Here is a 26700-nt window from a genome sequence, read left to right as displayed (position 1 = left end):
GAGCTGCCAGCACAGACATATGTTGCTAAGGGTCGTTTATTCTTGTTTGTAAAATGTATGGCTGCTCCTAGCTTACGCACTGTCAAAACTGGAAGAACTGGCCCCAAAATCTCTTGCTGCATGATTGGATCAGACGCCTGTACATCTGTTAACGCTGTAGGAGCTGTAAAATGAAATAAGTTTCACTATAACTCAAGCACCTCTATTACCGCCACAATGTGTAAGCAGCAGAGCCGGCTGCTGCTCTTGCAGAAATGACACAAACATACATTTTGCCAAGTCATATGTAAATTTATACAAGGCAGCGTTTCTGCTGCTAACACACAGAGGGAGGACTAGTGCACGCGCGTGCCCCCACCTCGACACGATGCGCTGGCCCCCCCCCCAGCCCAGGGCTTGCTGTGGTGCTGCAGCTGAAGGGCCAGTTTTGGGGTGCACAGCCCCGGCAATGGGGAGCCAGCCGCAGTCCTGCGCTCCTCTCAAGCTGGAGGACCAGAAGGGACCACATCTGCCATCAGGGCAAGTCCTCCGTGGTCCCAGGCTCCCAAAATACCCATTTTTGCCTGGAAGCGGTCAAAGAAAAAAAAAAAAAAAAAACCCTCCCCATCTAAACAGCTCATGGTACAGCAGGGTAAGACCTGGCTAGAAAAGGGCAGGCCTGCAGGTAAGGCATCTCGGGGGAAAAGCCACTGTCCCTGCGTCAGACAGAAGCAGATTCAGCCTGTTGAAAGGGCTGTCTTTGTTCCTCAGCTCTCCGGCAGAAAGCACCCACCTCCACACCCCGTCCCCGCTATAGCCGCTCCGCAGGGCGAGCCCGGAGAGACGAGTGCCAGAGCTGGAGCTGCAACCACCCGGCATGAAGCTGCAGAGGGTCAGCATTGAAGAGCTTGACCTTAGAAACACCCACAAAACGGCCACAAAAGGAGCATTTCTGAGCAGCTGGCGTACGTACCACTCACCCAGGAGGCGGTGGGTAGCAGTGCCGAGCCAGTGCCGCGTAGGTCCGACCACTCCGTCACCTGGTCAGGTCACTGATGTGCTGCCGGAGCTGCTGCACATCTCAGTACATCCGAGCAAACCCAAAAATAAGCCGCAGGAATACCTCATCGCATTCTGCTCAGGGCTGTGGAGACCAGAGCTGCGCACACCCGCCTCCCGCTGTCCGAACCTGCAAGCAGCCCTGGCACAGAGCGTGGGTCACGCAAAACGGTGGTATAAAAGGGGGGAATTACCCCCCGTGGTGTAAGTCAGGGGCTTGGGACTGTCTGGAGGAGCAGCAAGAAGAGCCGTCAGCTCCCAAAACACGCCTATGCCTGCGCCTGCGGTGGTGTGCCCCTGGCCAGGGCTGCGGTTGGGACACCCCAGCACCGCTCCCGGCTGGCACCGCCGCTGAGGGAGCACCATTCTCCAGCAATCCCTCCCGGCTCCGCACCCGGCGGACCACGCGCGCGCTGGGCACTAAGTGCCTCGGCTGCGGTCAGACTTTGCCTTCGGTCAGCCCCAAGGTGCGACGGCACGCGCAGAGCCAGCCCCGGCAAGCCCGTGCCGCGCTGGCCCGCCCCGCGTCGATGGCAAAGCAGGCATTTTGCAGGCCTGGCTGTTTGCTGCCAGCTTTCTGCCTTGGCAGCATCTGCTGTGGGGTTTCTTTTTGCTGTTTCTGACGGTGCCATATGCCTCCGTGTCAAAACAATGGCGCTTGCACACTGACTGGGAGCCCTCTCCCTCGCTCCCACCGAGCTCCCTCTCCCCAGCGAAGCCCCAAGCGCCCACAGGGCTGACCCCCAGCACCGTGCTCCGGGGGTGAGCGTGCCTGGCGGGCATGGCAAGGGCGGGCAGGGAGGGCTGCGGCACGGCTCCGAAACTGGGGGAGCCGGTCAGTGAAGGGCTGCGCTGCCACGCACCAAACCCGAACTCAGGGGAGCTGGAGCAGCAGCAGGCACAGCTCCTCATCCCTACAAGGATGCTCCCAAAGCCAGAGGGGAGAAACACAATGCCTGTATTATTATAATAATATTAATAACAAACCCCATGTCGGCTCCAGTGGCTGGTCCTTTGGGCACCTTCTAAAATCCAAAGCGCCGCCTTGCCCCACAAACTCCCTACGCCTCGCCTCCCTCCCCAAACCAAGAGGTGTCAGATTCCTGGGTGCAAAGATCCGGAGTTGGCCCCGCTGGCTGTCCAAACCCGGTCCTGGCTCTTGCAGCAGAGCCCCTGAAGGCAGACAGCTTTGCCACCAACCTCCAGCATCTGCTCAGCAGAGCGGTCACTCAGAGGGGCATCAGCACCCGGCGCAGGGGGACACGTGCTGCCCCGCTCCCCGGTGCTGGGGCATTTGCCTGGCTTTCCGGTCCGGTTTCCTTTCCACCAGTGGCCCAAGGCACCATTCCCAGCCGATCAGAGAAGGACACAGAGCGCTGCTAACCCCAGCTCCTGTCCTGGGTCACCACCCCCTACATCTAGGGAGCACCCATACCCTCAGGAAGGTAGCACAGACGGGAGTCACAGCACCCTGCGGGGCCAAGCAGCACTTCTCCAACCATACTCCAAGACACAAGAACAAACCCTGCTTCAAACAACACCGCCAGGTCCCTCCGGGCTCAGCAGCACTCCTGTCACCGTCAGCATCATCCCATGGAGGCCGTTTCTCAGGGACACCCGGGCACACGCACCAGGAACCAGCCTGGCAGAAGGGATTTCCAAGCAACCAGCAGCCCCCATCCCCTGCTCCGGGAGGAGGCACCAGTACCCAAAACCCTGCTGTCCCCTCTGCCGCGTGGTCCGAGTGGGAGCGCTACACCCAGGGAAAGGAAGAGGAGACATCCAATCGTCTTACACCACGTTTATTTTTCTCTTCCCTGCATTTCTGATACAAGGGATGTAACCAAGGTCTCCCACAGCAGCAAGTGTTCTATAGAAAAAATAGTCATTAATCTCCTGTGGCAAAACCACCCCTGCCCTAGAAACAACGCCCGCGCAGAGTACAGCGATGCAGGCAGGGACCGATACGCATTCGTAGCCTTCTGCTTAGGTAAAAATGTATTAAAGCCTCCCAGTCATACAGAAATCAGCTACTGAAAAGAAATATTGCTGTTGTGCGCACAGCCACCAGGGCGTTTACTAGACAACCATGTTTTATAAGCTAGCTAGAAAATCTGACGTAGTGTCTCGTAGTGCAATATTTCCGGGTTTGGAGGGATCTAGCTAAGTCTGCATTAAGATTTTTTTCTAGGAATTGTACTCCTGAGGAATGAAGGAAAAAAGAGGAGCAAAGATTTTATTTCACTGCGTTCAACAACTCACTTCATTGAACAATCATTGTGCTCTACTTAGACACTGCATTTCCCTAGAAGAAAAAAGAGAGATCTTGTGTGATACTTTAAACTAAGATCGGTACAAGACAGTGCTGAAACCTCTCAACTACACGGTCAACAACTGGTTAATGCTGAAATGCTCTATGTAAAAATAAAATTAAAAAAAATTTTAAAAAGAAATTTACTATCATCTTTAATTTCCCTGGACTCACAGTCCAGTATCTTGAATCCTCTGAATGCAGACGTTCCTGTCCTCACAAACACTTCCGATCACTCCTGTTTAATATTAACCGAGTTGACACAGAAACAGCATCCCGACGTTGCTTTCCAGATGCATTTCCAGGCACTGGTTCTAAAAAAAGGGTTACTTCTCTGAAAACCAGCTGAAGCAAGACAGAAGAGAGATGAAGCAAAGGCCATCTCTATACTCTTGGTTGGGGTGCCAAGTATTTTCTGGGCTGTTTGAAATGCGCAACGTATGGTGGTTAAGAGGGTCTTCCAAGGAGTGCGGGGAGCCTTCTCTGTGCAGAGACCTGTGCTACGCCGAGCACACCTGGGGACGTGAACCCCCGCAAGATGGACCAACGCAAGCCAGAGGGCGAGGCACGGTACGGCAGCCCCGCACGCAGCGGCTGCTGCGAGCCCACTCGTGCAGCAAGGCTCCGAGCCAACTGCCCACGGGGTGCAGAGGGGCCAGAGCGCAGGGTGAGGGCCACCAGTGCCACAGGAAGGTCTGGAGGGGAAAGGAAGACCAGGGGAGATACTAGCAGCCTCTGTGGGAGCTTGTTTTATTAGTGAGCAGCAACAGGGGAAGGGGAGGTGACTGGTTTTTAATCCTGTCCTGAACAGGAGAACGTACATGGCTTTCCTTTGTGCCAGAAACCCAGCAAGGGCAGAGCAGCCCAGGAGACGGCAGTCTCTCCTCGCCTGGCCCGGGCCGGGGCAGGACTCGCAGCGGCACGAGGCACCAAGGCTGGGAAGCTGCAGAGACACTTTACAAATCAGGCTCTGGACTTCGTAAGAAATAAGAGGAAGGGTCCACACCTTCCCAACACACACACACGCGTGCACCGCCCCCCCCCCCTCACACCCTGCCTTTCAGAACAACCTGAAAAAGCTGCCTGCTACAGGCAAACATCAACTGTTAAAAATAAGGTCAGAAAGAGAAAAAGCGACCAAAATAAATAGTTTGGCAACGAAGCAAACGTGGCTGTTACGCAGAGGCCAAGCCCTGGTTCGCAACAGCGCATCTCCCTAACAAAAGGGCCTGCAAAGAAAGTGAAACTTCTACCCAAGTAAGAGGAATTTTGCCAGCAGAGGTTTCTGGAGGGCTCTTGGCAGCTCATCACACTCCCCTTCCAGAGAGCACAGGGGGCACCTGCCCCCCTGGAGCACTGTGTGCGGAGCAAGGGCTGCCTGAGCTGTGTGCCAGCTCCTGTCCTCTGGAAACGAAATAAAATTAAACTTTTTCCACTCCTGAGCTAATTCAGACAACACACCCTTTCGTCCAAAGCACAGGCCCTGGCAAGAGCTTGGCAGAGGCACAGCTGGCTCAGCACACTGACCCCCACGCCTGCTGCTTGAGCTCTTAACCTACAGCACTCTGAAACCTTCCTGAGAACGGCGGGGTCCATCTGCTTGCGTTTAACCCGCTGCTCCTCAAGTCTGGGCCAGTGGTTCGTTCTCCGAGACAAACGCAAGGGCCTTGCACAGAGCAAGGGCATCAGGAACTCCCGCACAGTACCTGTCCTGAGTAAACAGTGCCCATCTGCGGCACATCCAACGCTGCAGCCTCGTGCTTGTCTCCTTGTGGGCTCTGTCGTGTTTCTGCTTTTGTGCAGCTTCCCACAGACCGACTTCCACCCAGTAAGAAACTGGACCATCTCCTGGGAAAGGAAAAAGAAACACTCCCACAGCAGCAGCTGCCCAGACTGCACAGCCTGCTAGGGGGTATTACGGTCACTAATCTGACTGGCACTTTTAATGTTCCTTTTACGCTCCCCCGGGGTTTGCTTTTAAAGACGATTTACGTGGGTGTCAAGTGAAGTGTATTGGGTCAGGCCCATCACCTCCTTCATCCTGGAGCAGTGCCCAAGAAGAGCCAGCCTTGTCTAGCCCAGAAGCTCTTCCCTGTAAACCTCTATTATCAGCTGCATCTCTCTGGCCCGCGAGTGAGCAGTCAGCTCCTGCGGAGCCGATCCACCCTCTGCGCGTGAAGGCCTCCACCTCCAGCAGCAGTCAGCAGCTCTGAGAGCCCCTACGGCTGAGTCCAGGGCCATGGCAACTAGGACAGCTCGAAGCCAGTGTTCATGCTGATGGCATAGCGCAGCTTCTCCCGCAGGATGCTCTTCTTGCTGTAGTTGGGAAGCTTGAGGAGGTTGAAACACGTAGAGGAGGTTGGGAGACGCCCGCCTGGCTCTTTCTTGCGGATTGTGAAGAAGCCCCGTAGCACGCTGCCCAGCGTGTCACCGGTGTCCTGGAACAGGGCAGAAACGCATCACCCTTGCACTTCCCTGCCGCGCTCCTTCCAAGCAAGGTGCCTATACACAGGGCAGAGGTGCTAACACAGAACCTGTCTGCTGGGAACAGGGAGTCAAACCTCAAAGTCCTGTCCCTCACAACACCTAGAAAGGAGCTTCTCTTGTAACTACAACTGCTGTTACAAATGCAGGGTCCCGTCGCGGGGTGTACGGGGGGACAGGATTAGAGGCACAGGGAGGTCCCGAGGAGAAAACACAACCATGGAGATAGGCAGAAAGAGCCCAAGAGCTGCTGCGTGTGGGAGGAGGTAGGTGCAGCCACATGCATCCTATTAGTGCAAGGTTGTATCTTTACGTCTTAGAGTTTCTGGGTCAGGCAGAGATGAGGAAGCTGGGCAGGGAAGGATTCCCTGCCAGAAACTGGGCAGGGAATGCGTGAGAGATGAGCAAGCAGGGTGCCTACCTGATCATCAGAGACTTCCACGCAGCGGATGGAAAAAGGAGGCTTGAGGTAGGCAAAGCCCAAAAGCGGAGGCCTGGAGCAGCTGGTAACAAACTGAAAAAGTGACGGACAGTGAAAGACGGCAGCAGCAAGAGCAGCCTGGCTATAACAGACATGTGGCTAACGCAGTCGCTGCAGGCGGCTGCTTGGCCCGGCATTTGAGCACCCCACAGTACGATACTGCTGAGCTTTAGCGCGCAGCTCTGCTCGCCTTTGAAAACAGGGCTATTCACAAGACCAAAATAAATAGTTTGGCACAAGAGCATTTATAGGAACTCTGCTTCCATGGCTGCCCCTCTGCAGGGGAGCAGGATGTTGATTTTAAGGTGTTGAGCGTTCTGACACTCCTATTGGTGCAGAAAGCACCCCAGTAACGGGAGGAGAACAGCACTGGCCCAACCACCCCAAACGGCAGGTTAGGCTGAGATGACTGCATTTACCTTGAGAAACATGGCTCTCTCCTCAGGGCTGAAGTCGTTGGCCAGGATGTCCCACAGCCAGATAATGACCCGGTGACTCCCATGGAAGCCCCCATAGTACACCGTGTGTTTTCTGCGGACAGAAAGGTTGTGACAGGCCTGTGTCCCACCGCAGCAGGAGGATCACAGCTGCCAAGTGCTGGAAGGATCAATACCTGCCACAAGTCAGGGTTCACTGCTACAGCAGACATTGAGCCCCCACCAATGCTTACTGGGCACTTGATCAGAGAAAAGGGAAGGACAGAGAGAAATTCTGCTCTCAGGAGCCAGTGGAAGAAAGGACCTTTCCCATTCATTAGTACTTTGTCTAAATTAGCTTTAAGGAACATGCTCTTCAGCTCTATTTGTTTCTGTCTGCTCTTCAAATTTCAATTAGGAGGAGCAGAAAGTTGTGAAAGAGTCAGTCTCCTGCAAACCTCCAAATAGCTCCGTAATAAAATGGCTTGGTTTGCTGTGCGAGAAGACCAGCAGACCAAGCTGCTCACTTACTTCAAGTCCTCGAGGTCAATCTCAGCGTTGTCGCCGGAGATCAGCCGCTGCAACTCTGGTGCAGAAAACATACGAATCCATTCAGGCTTAATGATCGACCTGAATCCACTGATGAGCGCTGCTGTCTGATTCTTGATTTGCGTGTGCATCCGGAAGTGAGCCATGAGATGGATGTAGCTGATCCTGGTGTGACAGGGAAGGTGGCAGTGAGGGAACTGGAGCAGCCAGGGATACCCACCTCGCCGCTGCAGGAACAAGGTTGCTGACCCGTCTCTCCAGCCCAAAAGGACTAGCACTGCCTGGAGATGCATTATACTTTCCCCTCCAGGGCCCTGCTCTTTATTTAAGCAGAAAGAGCTGTTCTTCTGCCCAGACTTTGCCCCCCCACTCACCACTGGGACTGTCTGCTCATTTCTTAGAGCTTCTTCCCAACCCAGGGACTAGCTGGCTCTAAAAATCACTTGATCAACCTTGGCCAGACAGCAGCTCACAGGGGGAGCATGCATCCAACTCCTCTTTAAAGGATCAGATCCCCACTCACAGGCACTTCTCCAGGTTTGAAGAACAACTGTCTGGGCTCTGATGCCACCTGCACTGAAACCCATGGCTAGAGAATCAACACACCAAAACCAAACACTTAGGAGATTTCCACCTTCATCCCAGGAGTACAGAAGAGGTGCACTGTTTATTAGAGGGAGGCACCATCAGGCTGCTTCTTCTTCTCACCAACAGTTAAAATAACTGAGCTCACTGATTCTTCTTCATCAGCTCCTAGGCAGACACCACCACAATCACATGGACTGGGTTTTCAGCTTGGTAACCTCACTTGCCTTTAACAGACAGAACTGTTTCTAGATTGCTTCCACTTACAATGCTTCTCCTGCTCCCTCCCAACTACCAATCTGTGTGCACATCTGCACAAAAGCTTCAAAGTTCCTGCTGTAAGCGAATACGGTAACATACAGGACTTTCAACTTTCTCCCTGAGCTGACTTCTGACAAGATCCTTTCAAACGCAAACTGCCTGGTCAGAGCTCAAGAAGGGAAAAGACTGGGAACATCAGATTGCAAAGCACAACTAACAAAGACAAATCCTCAGGTAGGATCCAGCTTTAAAGCTGTTAAAGAGAACAACCCCCAGATTACCAGTTCAAACACACATCTGCTTAACAGATATTTTATCCTGCTTTTATGATCACTGAAGGGTACAGAGAAGAAAAAAAAAAAAAAAAGAAGGGAACAAAAAGGTGGGTTTGGTTTTCAGGCTCCGGAGTTGACATTTACGATAACTATCTAAAAGCCGGTTATCTGTGAAAATAGCTACAGGGCTCGGTGTCTCCTCTGATTTCCTGTGTCTAAAGTACGACTGTCGACTACATTTGAATTCACCACTGTCTCTTCTGAAGAACAGTGCTTTATACAACTGCCACATGTTATCATTCTGAGAAGATCTGTCTGCTCCAAGGTGTCTTTGAGCATCTGTGCCCTCTATGTTCACGACTGTGTGCCTGAATTGCTTTGAATCCATCTGTCTGTATCTATCACCATCATTAAATCCTGCAGAATCTCACAGACTGTGTGCCTTTGACCTCAGAAGCGCTGTTTCAAGAAGTAAATTGTCAATTTTTATTTTGCAAATCGAATTTAATACAATTTCTGCCGATGAACTGTAACCAGTAAATTCTATTAAGATATTTATGTGCTCCTTCTACTCCAATCTATCTCAATTCATTCCAGATGCAAGCCCAAGGAACTAGAATAAAGTATTTTGCAGTGGTGACCTTAAAAATCTAATTGCTGTACTTACTTATTTTCATTGGTAACGGGAATGGTCTTCCCTCCAGGAACAAGTTCATGGCAAACAAGCTGAGGGAAGAAACGATTGTATTGCTAATTACTGCCTGGAACCACAATGGAAAGAAATGCCATGCTAAGCTGTTACCTCCCCATAAAACATTTATTTTTACAATAAAACAGTAGGATTTAAAATTCAAGTAATAATCCTGCTTCTGCCTTGAACCAGTTTCACTCAACTATTAACATAGTAATTGAACAGTAGGCAACTCCGACTCTCCCACCAGTGGAGACAGCCCTTCTTCGAGGGAGCCTCCTCTCTAGCCTGATCCATCACTGCTGAACCGCACACAAATCAATTCAAAGAGCCCTGGGGGACTGTCACAATCCCAGAATCCAGAGGCTGAGCAAGCTCGGAGCCTTTGCATAGCTCAGTCTAACAGCACAATCCAAAGCTATCTGCTCCACAGGTCTCGCCTGGGGCCACCTGAGTGACAGAGGTCCCTGGCGTTCACCGTCCCTCAAGCTGGGCACTCGAGGCACGAAGTGGAGGGCGCTCAGAAAGCGAGACAGCTGGGTGGTATCGCCTTCCTGCCCTGCCAGGCCAGGTCCTGGTGCTCAGCCAACAGCACCGCTCAGAGAGAGCAGTGGGGACCCCCTGGGTGCTTGCTACAGCAACGGAGTCGTGACTCATCTTTGCACTGATGCTATGAGGCAGAAAGTCATTATTTACATATTACAGTGGCCTCTGTGCTTCAGTTCCAGGTGACTTCCAAGGTCAGAAGGGAGCCCAGCGCAGGGAATGAGCTCAGCTCCCCTGTACCCAGAGCTGTACCTAGCAGGGACACACAAGTTCATTCAGAAACCACAGGGTTACCCCACCTGGCTGCTTCAGCATGGCCAAAGGACAAGGGAAAGCGGGCTGCCCTGGTTTATTTTGAAGTTTTGAGTGCTGCAGCCTTCAATGTCTCACTGCTGGGCTCTCATATGCTGTTTCCTACCTTTATTTTTCAAGTGGAAAAAACCTCAAAGTTGAAATCTGAGCAATCCTGAGGCAGCAGCAAGGTGTTCAGCCCACTGTGCAGCAGACACAACCTCTCACTCGTGTGGAGCAGGGCCGTATCGGTGCTTAGCCGTCTTCCCATTCACCCTCGCAGCTTTGCAGGTGCATTTACACTGCTATCGCTGCCATCAGATATATACAAGCTAGGTCCAAACCAGCCAGCTTAGGAACAAGAAACTGCAGCATGCAAAGCTCCCAAGGACAAGCTGCCCCAGATAAACACTCCACGACTTGGTGGTTTCCAAGCTCTGTGCACGGCTAACAGTGCTTCGCGCTAGCTGGGGTCTCCCCACAGAATTTGCAGCAACAGCAGCATGCACAGACAGAGAAGGCATTTCTATATAATCTGTCCATATTTTCCAGCTATGCACACACAGCATCACAGAACCCAGGGCTCAAGGGCAACCCTCGTAAGGGACAAACAGCCTTTTCTTCTCAAGGCCAAGAGACCTCCTGACATACTTTAAGTTTCTCTGACAGAAATGGTATGTTTGAAGAAAAGGAATTCCTCCCTACTCACACAGATTCTTCTTTTGAAAAGAGGGGAAGACCAGTTATGCAGGGAAAGCACAAACCAATGTTTTTCAACTAGGAAGGAAAAAACTCTGGCAGTAGAAAAATTAAGGGTCAGAGGGCAACCTTTTTTGTGGAGAAAGCTGTTCTCTGCCTACAGCTAAAAATTGAATGAAGTCACAGAATCCTACAGCTGAGTTCAGAGAACCTTTGAAGTTGAGCCAGCCTTTCAGCACAGGCATTTTTTTTGTAAAAGGAGAGCAGAGCTAAGCCCTAACCACAATCAAACACAATGTTGCTTACCAGTCAGTCCCCTCGGGATTCTTGTTCAGATGAGCCACACAGATCATCCACTGGACATACCCAGAAACACAAGTACCAGAGTAAAAAGCACTCTGTGTAGCATCAGCTTGGACAGACTGCCTGACTTTTAGACACTCAAGGTCTCAGAAAGCTCAGCAGAGAATAATAGCTGTCTTCTGCTGGTAAGTCAGGCTGCAGGTGTATTTCTCTGCTCTAAGGACACTAATAAAAGCCAGGACACCTCTGCTCAGGAGTCAAACCTAGTTTGCTGCCAACTGCTTATATTCACAATCTGCCACTTCCGGCACCACAGGCTTTCCCACAGCAGCGGGCAACAATCCTCAGGATCCCTCTCAGTGCTTCAAAGGCTCTTCCCGGTACCATCAGCCACAGCAGTAAGGGAGACACTCCCATGCGGAGCAGCTAGGATCTAACCAGGAGAAACAGGGACTGCCTGGGCCAGGGCTGCGGACTCTGAGTGCCCAGAGTTCTGCTCATCACCACCTAGCATGAATACAGTGTTTGGAACAAAGTAGAGATAAGGTCCAACACAGACGTTGAATAAAAACCTACCTGACCCATCACATCTTCATCATAGGACAGCGTTAAGCCCAAGTCACTGATATCACCATCATAACGCTAGAGGAACAACAGAGAAAGGGAAAGAAGGTCAGCGTTTAGCAACAGAAACAGCAGCTCTGCATTTTTGTATTACTCTTCTGCTAACTGACCCCACAAGCATGAGGCACCAAAGCATAACAAATCCAAGAGTTGCTCTAGGTTATGGGGAGACCACACAAGAGCTGAGGCTAAAACTCAGGATTTCCCAATAGCCAGTGCCAGGTTTATACCTTCAGACTCCTTTCTCATCCCTGCTCGCCCCAGTAAAAACACAGGACAGCCACCTGCCATCCTGCTTCAGAATCACCAATTAATTCCAGAGTGTTTTTAAAGATGATCAGTACCCCAAAGGCATTTGCAATTCTAGTATTTCTAGCAGCAGCCAGTGATAAGGAGTTGAACAACAGGAAAAGTAATGCTCAAACCTTAATTGAGGTGAGATTTTTATAGAACTCAGAGTCCAAGGAGGGAAGTTCATCCACAGAGCTGTAGAAGACACTGTGGTGGTGCCCAAGGAGCTGACTCAAGAAGAAGGAAGCAAATGGCACATCCACAACTATTCCCTACAGACAAGAAGAAAGCATAGGTAAGGTCATGCCGCATACTTGCTATGTGCAACATCTCTGGTTCCCTACGAGGCCTGCAGGCTGATCGTCTGTTGTGGAACAAGCGCAAAGATGTAAGACATGGAAATCAGCTAAGAAACCCACATCATCTTAAAATCCATTAATTAGTGCAGCAGGTGCAAAAAGGCAACAGGGGGACTCCATGTTTCCTTTAAAAGAACTGCCTCACATGGAGAGCATCATTCTGTCTCCATCCTCCTTTTAGCCACATGTCCCTTTAAGTAAGGTATCCAGAAACGGGTGCTTGTAAGGTGTAACATCAAAATAACAGACTATTCCAGCTAGTGTCCCCAGCAGAGTAATCCAGGTATGTCCCAGGTTTCACCTCTAAAATTATTTCTGATACATGCCTGAAGAAGTGCCAGACTGCTCCACCATCAGTATCTTTATCCAAGTCATTGTTTCAAATTCACCTCTTCATCTGAGCAGCACTATACTGACAGGAACAATACCTTAATGTGGTACTTCTGGCTCACCTCATATACAGCCTTCCCAAGCATCTTCCCCACAAACTCAAAGAGCTGTAGGTAGTTCTCATGAATGTAGGATGTCGGGGATGGATACAGCCTCTCGTCACCACTGGTTGTCTGCACAGAGGGATAACAGCACAGTGAGCCAGTCTGTTTCTCTCTGCAGCGGGTCATCACAGCCAGCATCCGCAGCCCCACGCCATACCTTGAACAAGTTGAGCGCGGGGTCAAACACCTTCTTTATTATCTCTTCCAGAAACTCTTTGAAGACACCATCTTGATCAATACCAGCCTCATCAACACCCAGATCATTCACAAACTTCACTCTGATCACTCCCTTCATGGCATTCTGGGAAAGCTGCCGTAGCTGTTCATATCCATCCTACACAGACCAGAAGAGCCAGAGGACAATCACACAGGGAGGCATGTGGAACACCCACGCAGACATGCAGCGGAGACAGATACACCACAGAAACCTGCATTTGTCATTGAGTTTTGTGTTCAAAAATACCTGCATTTTTCCTAGTGAAAAATCCAGGTTTGTAGCAGCCTGAGCTGAACTAAGGTACAGCATTTTCCTGTAACATCACTTCATACAAAAGCAGACAGAACTGGCACGGGGTCCCTCAGCACCCACAGAGAAGGTAAAAGCGTATTCACACCCCACATTCTTGTCAGGCCAAGTTACTGTCTCATTGGTTTGCTCCTGCAAGCCAGGCCACTCACCTCCAGCATACGTGAACGGCGGATAGTGATGTGTGTGACGTGAGGTGATGCAGAGCTGGTTTCAACCAGCCCAAGCTTCTCCTTCTCCTTTGTAACCATGTTTCGGAAAAGCAGCACCCTCTTAGAGAGAAAACAAATGCAAGTCTTCATCCAGAAGGATCCTCATCCTCCAGTGCAACAGGGCTTTCAGATGCTCCCTGACACACGCCCAGAACTAGCTCTAGTAGGAACACAGCCACCTACTCACTAGAAATAGTGGGATCTGCCTCCTTGTTCCCCAGTGGGGCAGAGGAATCCTTGAAACCCTGCTTTGGGAGGGACAGGGTACTGACAATACTGAAAACAAAAGCACTGTTCCTATCACCGTATGAAAAAATCTGTCATCTCTGTAGATTTGCTACTCTGCTTTCTGCGTAAGGCTTTCTCCAAAGCCACATCATGCACTGCTGGCTGACTCTATGCAGCTGCCCACACAAATAAGCTCGCTCTCAACAACAGAAATGAAGACAGTTTAGAGGAAATATATTGGGGAGAGTGGGGGGGAAGGAGAAGACGTTTGTTGAACTGGCACTTCAGTCACAAGCTCCACATCACAAAATGCTCAAGGCGCATGTCCCTTCCACCCCAGGCCACCCACATCACTGGCTTTTCAGCCTCCATCCTCTGCCCCTGTCCCACTCACGTTCTTGTGGGGAATGACGTGCGGGATGTACTGCAGAAGCAGCTGGGCTCGTTTCTTGTCCTTGTCCAGCTCCTGGAAGAGCACGCTGGGTTTGAGGTCCCTTACAAAGAAAGGCACAGATTCAGAGATCCCTGAGAAATGCCCAGGTGTGGTAAATAGCTGGGGGTAGGAGAGAGAGGAAACCTGTACTGATTTCAAAGATGACTTAAGTGCTTAGGTGTGCACATCTAAGAAGGCGAGAGACACTCAAGCTGTTAGGTGCTGAGTCAGTTTTCGAAGCATCGCCCTCCCTGAGCAGCAGCTAATCCTTACACCACAGAAGAGAAGCACAACAGGAGGGGCATCCTTAAATGCAAACACAGGGAGCAGTTCTGACCTTGATCAGGTAGAACGAGAAGCACTCCATTTAAACTAAGGGACCCCAAACCAGCCACCGCAGGGGAGCTGGTGCAGTGGGACACACAGCTGCACACAATCCGTGCCTTCAGCTGGACACTTACTTGCGTAACCAGTGATCCTCAGGAGCAAAACGCCTGCGGCAGTCCCTTTCGTACAAGACCATGAGCCAGCCATGGACAGAATGAAACAGCTCCAGGGTCTCCCCTCTGGCGTTCTCTGAACAAAAGGAACAAAGCAGCAATGTCCAGGCACCCTAGGTAACAGGAGTGGCCAAGAGCAACATGGTGATCATCTGCCCCATGCTAAGAGAGGACAGTTGTATTTCTCCTAACCTCCACTGCCTTCAGAGGGAAGGGAGAGACTTTGTGCCTCTCTCCTTTGATCAAAGTGAAAAAACCTGCAGTCACATTGAAGCCATCTCAGCCAGCTCCAAGTGAGCATCACAACAGAAATGGACTATCTCACCTAATTGCCGGAATTGAGCTGCACCCAAGTTACACCAGCATATAGATCAACACTAGATACCTACGGAGAGCCTAGCAAGACTGCTCTGCTTGTCAAAACACGTTCTTGTCCAATACACGGCCCAGTCATGCCATACTTAGTCTCTGGCAAAAACCAACATGCCCATCATGCCTGTTACACAAATCCTTACTGGAAACAGAAAAAGCGCACTGTATTTGGTGTCAAGCACGATAGTGGCATCTGGACACCAAAACATTGGGACATATTCTCATGCCACACAACACAGTATCTTTTTGTGTGCAAAGTAATAATTAGCAGAAGCTTCAAATTCCAAAATTAATGCCATTTGTTGTTCTAATAGTAACCTTAAGTCAAGCTATTAAAAATGCTTACCTACAATTCCATCCCAGATCATCTTAAATACAAAGGAATTCAGAAAAGACGAGATGGTAACAAGCTCTTCCAGTTTGAATGAAATCTGCTCTTCATAGACTTCTATGTCATCAAGAATCCTATCAGAGAAAACACAAATGCAAATGCACGTGTAAGTTTTGTTCCCTTTTGAAATTTTCATAAAGGCACATTATCTTTTAGCAGCAGCTCTTATTTCTATGACAAGTGACACCCATGAGGATCTAAAGTCATAAACAACTAAACTTTATTTATTGATTTTGATCAATATCTGATCCTAACAGAAGACAGCATGAAAGGTCCAAGATACAAACAAAGTCAGTATTTCATAGTTAAAAGGACCTATGCACTCATCCCCAAGGAAACCTTTTCATCATTCAAGCTAAGAAAACTCTCTCTACTGATCAGCAAAGGCTATTTTCCAACGCCTCTCCTATCCTTTGTGTTGTGAAGTCTATGAATGAGACAGCAAAGGAGTTGTAAACAGAAGCACGTAAGCTGGGGAGCTTTCTTGCAGCAGCGTTATAACATTGCTCCTCAAAGCTTATCTGGGCTCATCAAAGCGTTTGCTTTGGACTGACAGAACTGTTGCCCATAAGCAACAGAAGAAACATTTCTTCCTCTCCCTAGCCAGTGCTGCAGTATTTTGTCACCAGTTCAGCCAGCTGTATGGTCCTGAAGCAGCACGTGGCTGAGGGGGAAAGTCGTTTAATTCTCAGGACTCTATCTGAAAAGCTTGCTGCTTTACTCTGCCTCGTTACCTTTATGCAAAGGCAGCAATACCTTAACTATTCTTCTTGAAACTTAAGGAACACAAGAGCTTCACATTACAAATCTAGGGAGCACCATCTCCTTGCTACCTACGTGATAAGGTGGCGGGAGCAGTCACAGAAGAGCATCAACATGGCCAGCAGCCTCTTGGATTCCTCCGTATCATTACTCAAGCACTCCAAGAAGAGTTTTAACCCGCCCTGTGGGCCCAGCTCACAGATAAAAGCCCATAATTTGGGCAACAGATCATCCAGGTAAGTGAGGCCTAGCAATAGAAAAATAAAAAGCACGCTCAGTAAAGCTTGTTCTGCCTGCTTGTTCATGCAGGCTCAAAGAGACGAACGTGACTTGGAGCTGAAAGATCCTTTTGCAAAGCAACACTTTACTTGAAGGGAACCTAAACATCACATTTGGCTCCCAAGCCTGTCTGCATTAACAGGAGAGGGACAATCAAGAGGAAAGCAGAAAAAAAAGCTTCTATCAAGGCATTAATTGTTTGCACATCCAAAGCCCTTTCCCGTTAATTATTTTGCAACTTTAGGAAAGAATTCATTCCTGTGACCCAATTACCATTGCAGCCATCTCAGAAATGGGAACACAAAGAATGGGGTTGTACCTGTGGTCACCACTATAGCCACAAAGCATCTAAGGCCCTGGACTCATTCCTCTGCTCTAGCCACTAGACCAAAACAGTGCTTATCTCCTCCTCCATCCATCCCCTAGACAGGTAATTTGTTCTTAAGATGTATGAAAGCATTCAGTGTTTCCACCACATAAAGATTAATATTGCTAGGCTTCTCGAAAACACTGACTCAGTCTTAAGTTTGATATGGAGTAAGCAAGGTTTCATTATAGGAAAACTTGCTTCAATTTGTATTCTGGAGAGTTAATGGTTGATAAAGAAGTGATGAATGTTATTGATCAGATGTATGATTCAGGATGGAACAAGCCTTCCACCCAGCCAGTCAATAAACTGTTGTCAGTAATAAAACTACCAACAAGTCAACAGAATTTAATAAGAAAAATCTATTTTTCCTCCACATTTGAAAAGCCCAGATGTGCCCTGACCTGTGAGTATCTGCAGCCGGATCTGCGTTAGTGTCGTGAGTGTGGTTTGGTACAGGACACAGATACTGCACACCTTCTGCACTTCTGCTGAGTCCACTCGCTTGCCCCCAACAGGCTTGAGAATGTTGCGGACAGACGCAGACTTCTGGAAAGCTCTCTTGAAAAGATCTGGTGATAGAGAAGCACAGGAGACAGTGGCTCAGGAGACAGACGTGCTATTCCAAACCATTTCTTATTCTCAGCCACTTGGCAGCCATGCCATAAAGAGGATTTTAAGCAGACTAAGTCACTCCACAGACAGTAGCTTTCGGTGGACTTTTCTGGCAGAACGCTGTACAGCTGCGAGCAAGGCAGAACACTTCAGTGGGGGCACTACTCTAGAGCTTAAAATCCCATCAGAACCGCAGGAACTAATGACCACAGGATCTAGTGCTATGGGCAGCAGCTAGAATACAGCTGTCTCATTCCCAATACTCTTCTGCAGAATCACCACGCATCACAGATCCACGAGCCAGCTTCATCTTGCTTTTCACCTGGGAAGCTGGCCTCCCATCTTGCCTTGGAAGTACTAAGTTATGCAGTAAGCACTTCAGCTACTCGAGAAACAATGAAAAAACCTGCTAAAATAAGCAAATATTTTCACAGCACCAAAGAAAGAGACTTGCCCCAGGTCACAGAGGCATTCTGAGCAGAAATTACAAATAGGAGAGAACATACCCCCACCTAAGCAGCAGCAGCAGCTGCAAGTAATTACTCAAAGCTTTTAGCATAAGTGGAAAAGCCAAAGCCCTGCGAGTCTGGGAGAGAGAAAGACACGTGGACACACACACACAGAGACACAAAACAAAGCAACCCTCCGGACTGACTCTTCATAGGAAGGCTGTTCTGAGGGGAAACTGGCTGTGTTGGCAGCTGAGCTATTTCCTGATTCTCCAGCAATTTCTTGCTGAGCACATCACTGAAGAGGATGCGGATCATATGAACTCCCCAGAGATGCTGCAGTTGCTTTGTCAGCAGAGGCATGGACTCATTCAATCTAAAAGACAAGTCAGAGACATGTTAGAAGGCAGGCTGGAAAAAAAAACCACCAGACAGTGATACTTCGATACATTTAGCTCATAGCCAAAATGGAGTTTGCACCCACCCTACGCATGGTCCTCACAGGAAGAGCTGATATACAGGTCCTGTGTCGAGTGTACCAGTATGGCCACTGTTTACCAGTCTACCTATACTAAATTAATTTCCTCATGTAATAGTCTGTACATGAATGCAGCAGTTTATATTGTGTGGATATAACCTGAAATATCTGAGAAGTTATTCTGAATAGGGTCACGCTGTTCACCTCCAAACATAAAACACATTGCAGCATTAAAACACAAAAAAAGGAAGAAAATAAAGAGAGAGGCTTAATCATCTATCGTGGTAAGGTCCTCCTCGCTTACCCATAATCCACAGTCTGTGAAAACCAGCCCAGAACAGGATGCCAGTGGGTGAGGTTGGATTTCTTTTGTGAAACGTACTTCTGGCAGTAGGAGAGCATGTGAATGAGCACACCCACAAAATGAGCCGTCTCCTCCTCAAGAACTTTATCATTCAAGGAGCCCAAGTACACGAGATTACCTGGCGGAATGACCAGCACAGCGAGGCTTAAAGAGATGCTGCAGGACAGCGGTTATAGACATAACAGACTAAACGAACTGACACCCCTTTTCAAGTCCAGGAGAGCATTTCTGAAGAATGACTGTCAGAGGCTACCCTGCAGCAAAGCCATTTCCAGCACACAGCAACCACTAAGGTGGCATGTCACTTTGGCCACCTTCTCATCTGTATCCCACCTACACCTTCTACAAAGTACTATAAGCTACAGACGATCCACAGTTATTCCAGAGTTCCAACTATTCTTGTTACTTTTACAGAAATGTGAACTTGAGTATTTCAGTAGCACATCTATTTAGGGGTCAAGTCTGCTAAACTGCAAGACCTTCTCAGAGTCCAAGAGAAAAGCTAGTAGAGATAATACTTCATAGTTTAGGTATGATGACATACACACAAGTCGTCTTTGACCCTTCCGCCATTTGCAAGGGCTTTAAACCATGTTTGCAATATCCTCGAATAAATCTCAATTAATTAGAAATCATCTAAATAAGGACAAAAAATGATGAGTTGGAGGCAGCTCTGACCCATGGAGAATGAAGATTTGACTCAAGACTCCCTTCTAAGCACCGTAAAAAACAAAGGAAGTGTTACAGGTGCTTACCCAACAAACAGAGAGTGTGACTTCCTTCTAGGCACACGCAGACATCTCGGCATTGTGCTTCACGACTTAAAAACAGGATGAACTTGTGGAAAAGATCATGAGATTCTATTACTGCCAGACGCTGAAAGACAGAATTTAACTGCCAGTGAGGCTGAGAAGCGCCACACAGAACAACCACACCTAATCTGCCTTCAGCAATTCGGATTGTCTTTTCTTTCCGAATAAAGCAGCTGCACTTGAAGAGAGCAGGTGTTTGACATGGTCTAGGAAATAAAACACCTTGCAGGTGAACAGGCCATGTTCTAGTTGCAGACAGACCTTCGCAACCGTTTGACACAAAACTTGCCCAGCTGCACCAAGCTACACAGAGGAGTGGTCAAATTAAATTAGACTATTGGACAGCCTACTAGTTACCATCACAGATCCTTTGCCATGCAACAGACTGATTTTTGCTATGGCTCTGTCTTTGGTTACAGAAATGGAAGAATAAGGACATGCAAAAATTCAAGTTGCATTTATTTTTATTTATTTATCTACCTATCTATCTTTTAATTTTAGGGCAGTTCAGCCCATCATCCCACTGGCATTAATAACTTCAGTGGTATTAGAAACCCAGAATATCTGGAGGGTGTAAGGATCAAGTGCTTCCACCACAGAGAGTTGAAACTGGCAAAGAGAGAAATGCCAAAGCTTTGTTCCAAGAGCTGATAAAATGGAATAACAAGTGGCCTTTTGTGATACTCAGTGGATTTTTGGTACTATTACATCACCCACTTACCTCAGGTGTTAGAGTAGCAAGATGAGTCATTATAGCAGGCACAGACATGACATGTATCAGAAACGACCTCAACAGATTGTCTGAAAACTGCGCAGCAACCACAGGGCTACAGAGAGAAAAATACTTCAGTGCAAGTAACTTGCCCCAGCAAAGCAAGGCGCAGCCTTTAACTGAGCCGTTCAGAACTGGAAGCTGATTCTACCCTCATCAAGAAGCATCACTGGAAAAAGAACATTTGCTTACACTTTTGTTATCGTAGCAAGTTCACGAAATAGCTCATGACTCAAAGGAATATAAGCCAAAGAGTTCACAGCCAAAAGTATTTTTTACACAGCACATTCATACCACCCAGAGCACTGCAAGTGTTCTGTGGTTCATCTCCTAAGTTCCCCTTCTCTCCTCACTACCATGAAGTCAGTAATTGAACAGTCATTTTCCTTAGGAAGAAGTGAAGTGACACATTCAAGGCCATGCACTGCTACTCTACCAAACATCACAACCTCATCATCCCAGCAGTGACAGCTACAGAAGGGAAGTGGCACACAATTAACCATTGAAGTCTTAAAAGAATGCTCGATACTGGCTGCAGATTTCCAAAGTGAGGAGACAAGAGGTCGTGGTAAGATCATACTTTTCCATTTTTAAAGAAAACAGACTGAATCATTAGAAAGACCTGCAGCCAGCTCTTGTTTCAGGGACAAACTTTGCCCCTGCAAACTGAGCAACAGGTACATCTGCATCAGCAGTTCGTCACGAAGAGGCACAACCACACTTACCTAGAGGACTCCAACCTCTTCTGACAGTTCAACAGGAAGACATACAGATGCTGTACTCTAAACTGGAATTGCACTCCAAAGTCTAGGCTCCTACTAACACTATTTACTGACTTAAGAGCATTTTGATCTGGAAAAGGATGACAGGAAAGCGAGCTATCTGCCTAAAGCAGCTTCTTTCATCATGGTGATATTCTCAATGGCATAAAGACTGGCAGAATGAGAAGTCTTCAAAAACACAATTAAAGACAACTGTAGCTGCGTATCGCCCCAAGCAGCTCTGGCTGCCTTACCGCAATGCAAGAGAGAAGATGGCAGTTAAAGAGCCTTTGGACAAGGAAGGTCTGGATCTTGCCAAGCCGTTAGTTAGCAAAATCTGGAATTAAAAAACAAACACAACCACAAAACAAACAAAATACAAAATCCCCTGCAGTACTCAGAAAGAGATTATGACTACTCCTGAAAAACATTATATTTTCAGAGCAGAGAAAGAGAACACTACCAAAGAAACCTAAAAACCAGTTACTTCAAGTCATTTGGCAGAACTAGAAGGGCTTCAGGTTACTAAAGGCGTAACAGAGAAACTGCAGTCAAATCAGACACTCTACAGTACCTATTCCTTTACAACCTGTACTCAGACAGTTCCCAGGCCTTTTAAAATTAACAGGCAAGGCTCATAGCTGCTTGGTAACAGAATTCTCATTTAAAAGATTAAGAAAAATTACATTGGATCCTTTCCCCAACAGAACAGTAAACAAACCAAATCCATACAACATGGCGGCAGCAAAGTTTGGAAAAATATTCAAGACTGCTTCCTGTCCATCTCATTATGAGGTGATTAAATAGGATTTAGATTCAGCAGTAGGGACAAAAAGGAGATGGTGTATTTGGTCTCAACTGGGAAGCCTCTGCTTTACTGCTTTGAAGAAAAACATGACCACAAATCACCAGTGGTCCACAATCAGCTTCTCCCTGACACACCACCACAGAGATCACACAAGCTTCTTCAGAACAAGGACCACAGCGTGGACTGGGACTTGTTTTGAGTAAAGAGAAGACATAACTATCAGCCCGAGACTGACCTGCAGCACAGAATAAAATCCCTTCTGATTTAGATGTCCCATGATGTTTGCACAGATGTGATTCATGGCAGGCCTCAGGGTTTCACCTTCCGGGTTAAAACACTGACGTTACTAAAACAGCATCACACCTCCACTCTTCCTTACACACTACAAACCTGTCTGTCAATTCATAAGCCTCTCTTGCCCAAAGTCCTTGCCATTATATGCAAAACCACCATTTTAGCAGCATTTCACATCAAGTCTCGTTTAAGGTACAACAGTCTCATGTCCTCATGACACTTGTCTACCTTTACTATGTGTATTTCCTAGAAAACCCCAGAGCTAAAAGTACATTCCATTATCCTCTGAACGCTTCTTGTGTGTGAGATTTTGGACCATTATAAAAACATTTTAACTCTTGCAGATCTAAGGGAAATGACCTGTCTAATCTCAAGGGAATCCTTGCTGCCCAGTCTGTGCTTTGTGCAAGCACAGCAGCATAACGAATCTTTGTGGTAGGCATGGGGAGAAGACAAGGTGCAGAAACAGCATTCAGTAGATTTTAATAGCAAATCCCAAATCAGTGGCTTAAAGTATTGAATTGGATGCACCAACCTTTTCCCCGAAGGATTTTCCACGTAGAAGTGTCCGTGAAGGTGACAAGCATTGTGAGGTGCAAATTGACCAGTCTGGAGTCTTGTAAGATGTCAGGCTGCGATAACAAACACCAATGTGAAGAAATCAAATTAGCTCTGTGCCACACTACAGAACTGTTAAACACAGGGAGACAAAACACAAAGAAAATATTTACCTTAAGCTGCTTGAGAAATTCACAGCAAAACCACAAAATGTCTTTGATCTGTTTGATCCATAAGAGCGTAAGATCCTTGGAGAGTGCCAGTGACACGTACCACACCTGAGGAAGGCAGGATACAAATGGGAGCAGTGATTTTTGCGCTGCAGATCGGCAGAACACATTACCAAGAAGCTCTGTAACAAAACGATCTCAGTGCCCTGCTGAACCCAGCAGGGGAACCAAGTTATTTATCTCCCCAGAATTCACTGGTCAAAGCATACCACTCACCACAGAAATTGCCCTTTAACTCCTATAGCTGTATCCAGAGTAAAAATATCAGAGGAACACTATAATAACTTGTCCAAACTTTCACCACGGAATCTCAGCAGTGTTCAGGGGCTTTTGAAAGCTAAAAATTCAAGCATCACCAACCTAAATCCCCACACATAGAATTAAAAAAAAAAACAAACCCCAAACAACCCTCCCACCCCCAAACAAAAAACCATTCTGCTGACCTTGGGCTCATTCTCAGCATCCATACTATTAAGAATACAACGGCACAGCTTTTCAAATCTCTGGGGAAAGAAATGAGAGAAAAAAAAGTTGGCATCAGTTCTAGTTACAGGAAGGGCTATTCTGGAAAAGCACTAGGAACAACTCGGCAGAGGGAGCAAGATACCTCCATATCAAAACAACAAACGTGCCAAACGTATTCCTTACAGACAGTGCCGGTGGCCCCTTCCCCAAGAGCACACCTGCACGTCATGAGAGAGCTATGCGAAGGAGTTCCCTCCTTGAACACAGTGCTCATCAATAGGAGGAATTTCTCGGCCTTCCCTGCTAAATCATCTCCCTCAACAGCACAGGCTGAAGCCAGGAAAAGCATCTTCCTGTCGGGGTTCGGCTAGAAGAGCTTAATGCTAGCCAGTGCAGCAGCGTGTTCCAAACTCCCGACCATCATGGCTCACAGCAGAACCTGGCAATCACATCCAGAACTCCTTAATCATTATTTCAGTCCAGCGTTTTCCATTTGCCACATGCTTGCAAGTTATAAAGCCATTCTGAGCTACAGAATTGGCTGCTGTGGTTGTCCTAACTGTGAGCCATGTCCAGAAACAGAGTGGAAACGAGCACAGTCTAGTCCTCGGCCCAGCAAGGGACTGACTTGCTGCTGGAAGGGGAAGGAGAAGAGGAGGTACAACAGACATGTTTCAGCAATGCACCCAGTTACTGTAACGCAGAACTTCAAATGGATGCCAGGCACTTAAAAAAATCGTACGGAATATACACATGTTGTTTTGATGCTGTAAATAGAGAAAACTGTATTTGCAGTACTTGCGCCATCATCAACAGAAGAGGAGTTTGATGGAACAGAGATTAAAAGAAAAAAAGTCACCTTTGCTGCTGTAATTTAAATACAGCCTTTCATTTTCCAATTGTTTTTCTTATAATTAGCCCTCACAGTTTCCTGGGGCAAATATCATCAATTAATAGACACTACAGAAAAGGGCTTCACTCTGAAACCACAAACTCCGGGCACAGCCAGAAAAGCAGTTGCAATACAAACAGCCGGCACAGGACAGCTCTCTGTGAGCTTACCATAACATACCTGTCAGGGGAACCGATGCAGCTCACAAACCCATACGGCACTGCTCAGTTACCGAACTTGGCACGGTCACCAGGAAAAATATTCATTAAAGTATGCCCTGAATACAGAACCGCTACTAAAAAATTCAAGGGTTCTTCTATTTCATGCCTACAGGCAGACCTCTCCAAGAAGGACTAGGAGACAGAGATCACATTTCTGAAGCCAAAATATATTGCAGGAGCCTAAGTGATCACTAGATAACTATACATATTGAACATGTTAAAAATACGTCCTCAAAAGAGGAAAAGCATGTCAGAGTAGCAACCTTACCTCTTTGTCCTCTTTCTGATTAAATACAAACAGTAATTTCCTAGCAATTCTGAAGACAGAAAGAGCACTTCTTTTACTTGAGCCAGATTCGTTTGCCCCAAAGAAATCCTCCACTTCTCTCCTAGGAAAGTGGGAAGAATGAGCATCAGTGGTTAAAAATCAAGCACACCTCTCCAAATAAGAGCAAAGTTCGGAAGGTAGAATTTCACACACCTTATCTCCCTCTGCAGGCGGCATCGACAGAGAAATCTCCTGATCAAAGCTTGGACCTGGACTGCGGCACGCTCCCTCTCCTTCAGCTCCCTCCGCTCCTCCCGAGCCTGGCGTGCTTTGTCAAGGAACTGGGCTTTGGAGGACTGGCTCGCACTGAACATTTTTATAACCTACCGAAACGTAAATTTAAGGAAAACAAAGAATCATCGCAGCAAACACCTGGCAAACTAGCAGCAGAGTGGACAAAATACACAGGCAAGGGTAATTCTTTGCATTACTTCTGAACAGACTACCCACATCCACCATTTAAGTAGGGGAAGGGAATACCCAACAGCATAGAACAAAGCGCCTAGGCAAAGTCAAAGTTACTTGCCAATGGGATTGCGTAAGAACACACAAACACCGATATCAGAATCGGTCCAGCAAAGCCCACAACCTAATGCAGGCAAGTAGATTTTAAAAGCAAAAAAAATTATAATAAATATCAGTGTGCTGTCATTGTGTTCCCCCCCTTGTACTCCCAACTCCCCTTTCCAGTCTTAGTTATTCTCATTTTCTTGTTTACAGATAACATATAAAAACAATTCTACTGGCAAGGATAGGAGGAAAGGGCACAAGGGAAGCTAATTTATTGCCACTCAACAAGACAAAATGCACAGAGTCAACAAGAGCTTTATAAATACTTGACAACAAACTCACCTGAAGGCTTACTTCTTCAAAAGAAGTGTACGATAATCATTTATACACAAACATGATCCTCATCCACAGGCTTCAGGCAGCTCCTGCACAGATAAGCACATTACCTGCACATGATTTGGGGATTTAGTCTAAACCTTTGCAGTTCTAAGTCCTTTTGACCAGACTTACCTCTCACTGCACCCTCAAGACAACGTTAAGTCAGAAAAGCTTCAGGAGAGGAGAAGAAGCACCACCGCTCAGTTGTGATCACTGGCACAGGTAGCTCCTCACACTTCAAAGCGGGGAAGAAACAATTCGATGTGTGACAAAAGCGAAGGCCAGCCTCAAGCGTGCCAGGGCCCTGGTGAGACCTGGGCAGCTGCCACCCCACAGCGAACGTTTCCCACTTCACCAGAGCAGGGACAGGACCCACGAGCCACCCCCACAGCCCCAGAACTGGGCTCCAACGCTTCGGGACTTGCCCAAGCCAGTACCAAAGCAGCCAGCAGCGCCTCCCTCAGCCCCTCAGCCCCATCCCTCAGCCTCCGCAGCCCCTCCGGGCCCAAAGCGCCTGCCGCGCAGCCCACCCCGCCGGGCCACCAGGCACCTACCCCGCAGCCGCCCCCCGACCCGCAGCCGCCCAGGACCTCGCCCCACCACTGCCCACACCGCCGACAGAGGCCGGGCCGGGCCGGGCCGGGCCGGGCGGCCCCGGGGCAGCTCCGTCGCCCGCGAGGCCGAAGCCCGCAGCCCCCTCGCCCGGTAGTCCCCGCCTCGTACGCCGTGTCCGTGCTCCGGGTCCGGCCGGCAACCCGCACTGCCACTGCCGTTCCGCCCTCTCTCTCGCTCGCTCGCTCGTCCACCGGCTCCGCTCTGCTCAGCGCAGAGACAGCAGCGGTCTCTGGGTCTCGCCGCTACCGAGTAGGTCAGGTTGGGCCGGGCCCGGGAGGCGGGAGCGCAGCGCAGCGCGGCGCGGCGCGGCACAGCCCGGGGAAGTCGAGCCGAACATCGGAAGGGTTTGGTTGCGCACTCGGGCGGTGGCGGAAGTGACGCC

The 26700-nt window shown here is 48.4% G+C and overlaps 1 protein-coding gene across 7 annotated transcripts; it reads right to left on the bottom strand.

The window, feature by feature from the left end:
- Window positions 1-2826: 2826 nt before the first annotated feature.
- On the bottom strand, window positions 2827-26554 carry UBE3B (ubiquitin protein ligase E3B). 7 transcript variants are annotated; one of them, XR_008579514.1, is made up of 31 exons: window positions 26258-26413; window positions 25836-25938; window positions 25668-25750; window positions 24969-25138; window positions 24756-24876; window positions 23353-23412; window positions 22853-22957; window positions 22657-22753; window positions 22063-22148; window positions 21274-21356; window positions 20208-20313; window positions 19430-19550; window positions 18615-18792; window positions 18039-18208; window positions 17173-17340; window positions 16198-16369; window positions 15316-15434; window positions 14559-14673; window positions 14059-14158; window positions 13377-13496; window positions 12856-13032; window positions 12657-12767; window positions 11980-12117; window positions 11507-11572; window positions 9068-9126; window positions 7262-7444; window positions 6734-6845; window positions 6255-6347; window positions 5056-5787; window positions 4171-4292; window positions 2827-4044 (listed from the first exon to the last, which is right to left on the bottom strand). XR_008579514.1 is itself a non-coding variant. In XM_054844344.1 (29 exons), the coding sequence occupies exons 4-29, from the start codon at window positions 25127-25129 to the stop codon at window positions 5596-5598; spliced, it is 3213 nt and encodes a 1070-aa protein (XP_054700319.1). In that variant the 5' UTR covers window positions 25130-25138; window positions 25668-25750; window positions 25836-25938; window positions 26427-26554; the 3' UTR covers window positions 2827-5595. The 7 variants fall into 7 exon arrangements, 4 of the variants coding, with proteins under 4 accessions (XP_054700319.1, XP_054700318.1, XP_054700320.1 ...); XR_008579512.1 differs by having other exon boundaries at window positions 4171-5787; XR_008579513.1 differs by having other exon boundaries at window positions 2827-4292.
- Between the last annotated feature and the right edge of the window lie 146 nt (window positions 26555-26700).

This window comes from Grus americana, chromosome 16 (genome assembly GCF_028858705.1).
Source record: "Grus americana isolate bGruAme1 chromosome 16, bGruAme1.mat, whole genome shotgun sequence".
In the NCBI taxonomy this organism is placed as follows: domain Eukaryota; kingdom Metazoa; phylum Chordata; class Aves; order Gruiformes; family Gruidae; genus Grus; species Grus americana.
This window is presented reverse-complemented; position numbering and strand designations above follow the sequence as displayed.

Bases quoted from the DNA above. Each gene is read 5' to 3' on its own strand.
- UBE3B (XM_054844344.1), bottom strand. From the start codon at position 25,129: ATGTTCAGTGCGAGCCAGTCCTCCAAAGCCCAGTTCCTTGACAAAGCA. The intron at 18,793-19,429 runs GTAAGCACCTGT...TCATTCCGCCAG, and splicing joins TCACACTCTCTGTTTGTTGG to GTAATCTCGTGTACTTGGGC. The intron at 14,159-14,558 runs GTAAGTGTCCAG...TTTCTTTGTAAG, and splicing joins GAGGATCACTGGTTACGCAA to GGACCTCAAACCCAGCGTGC.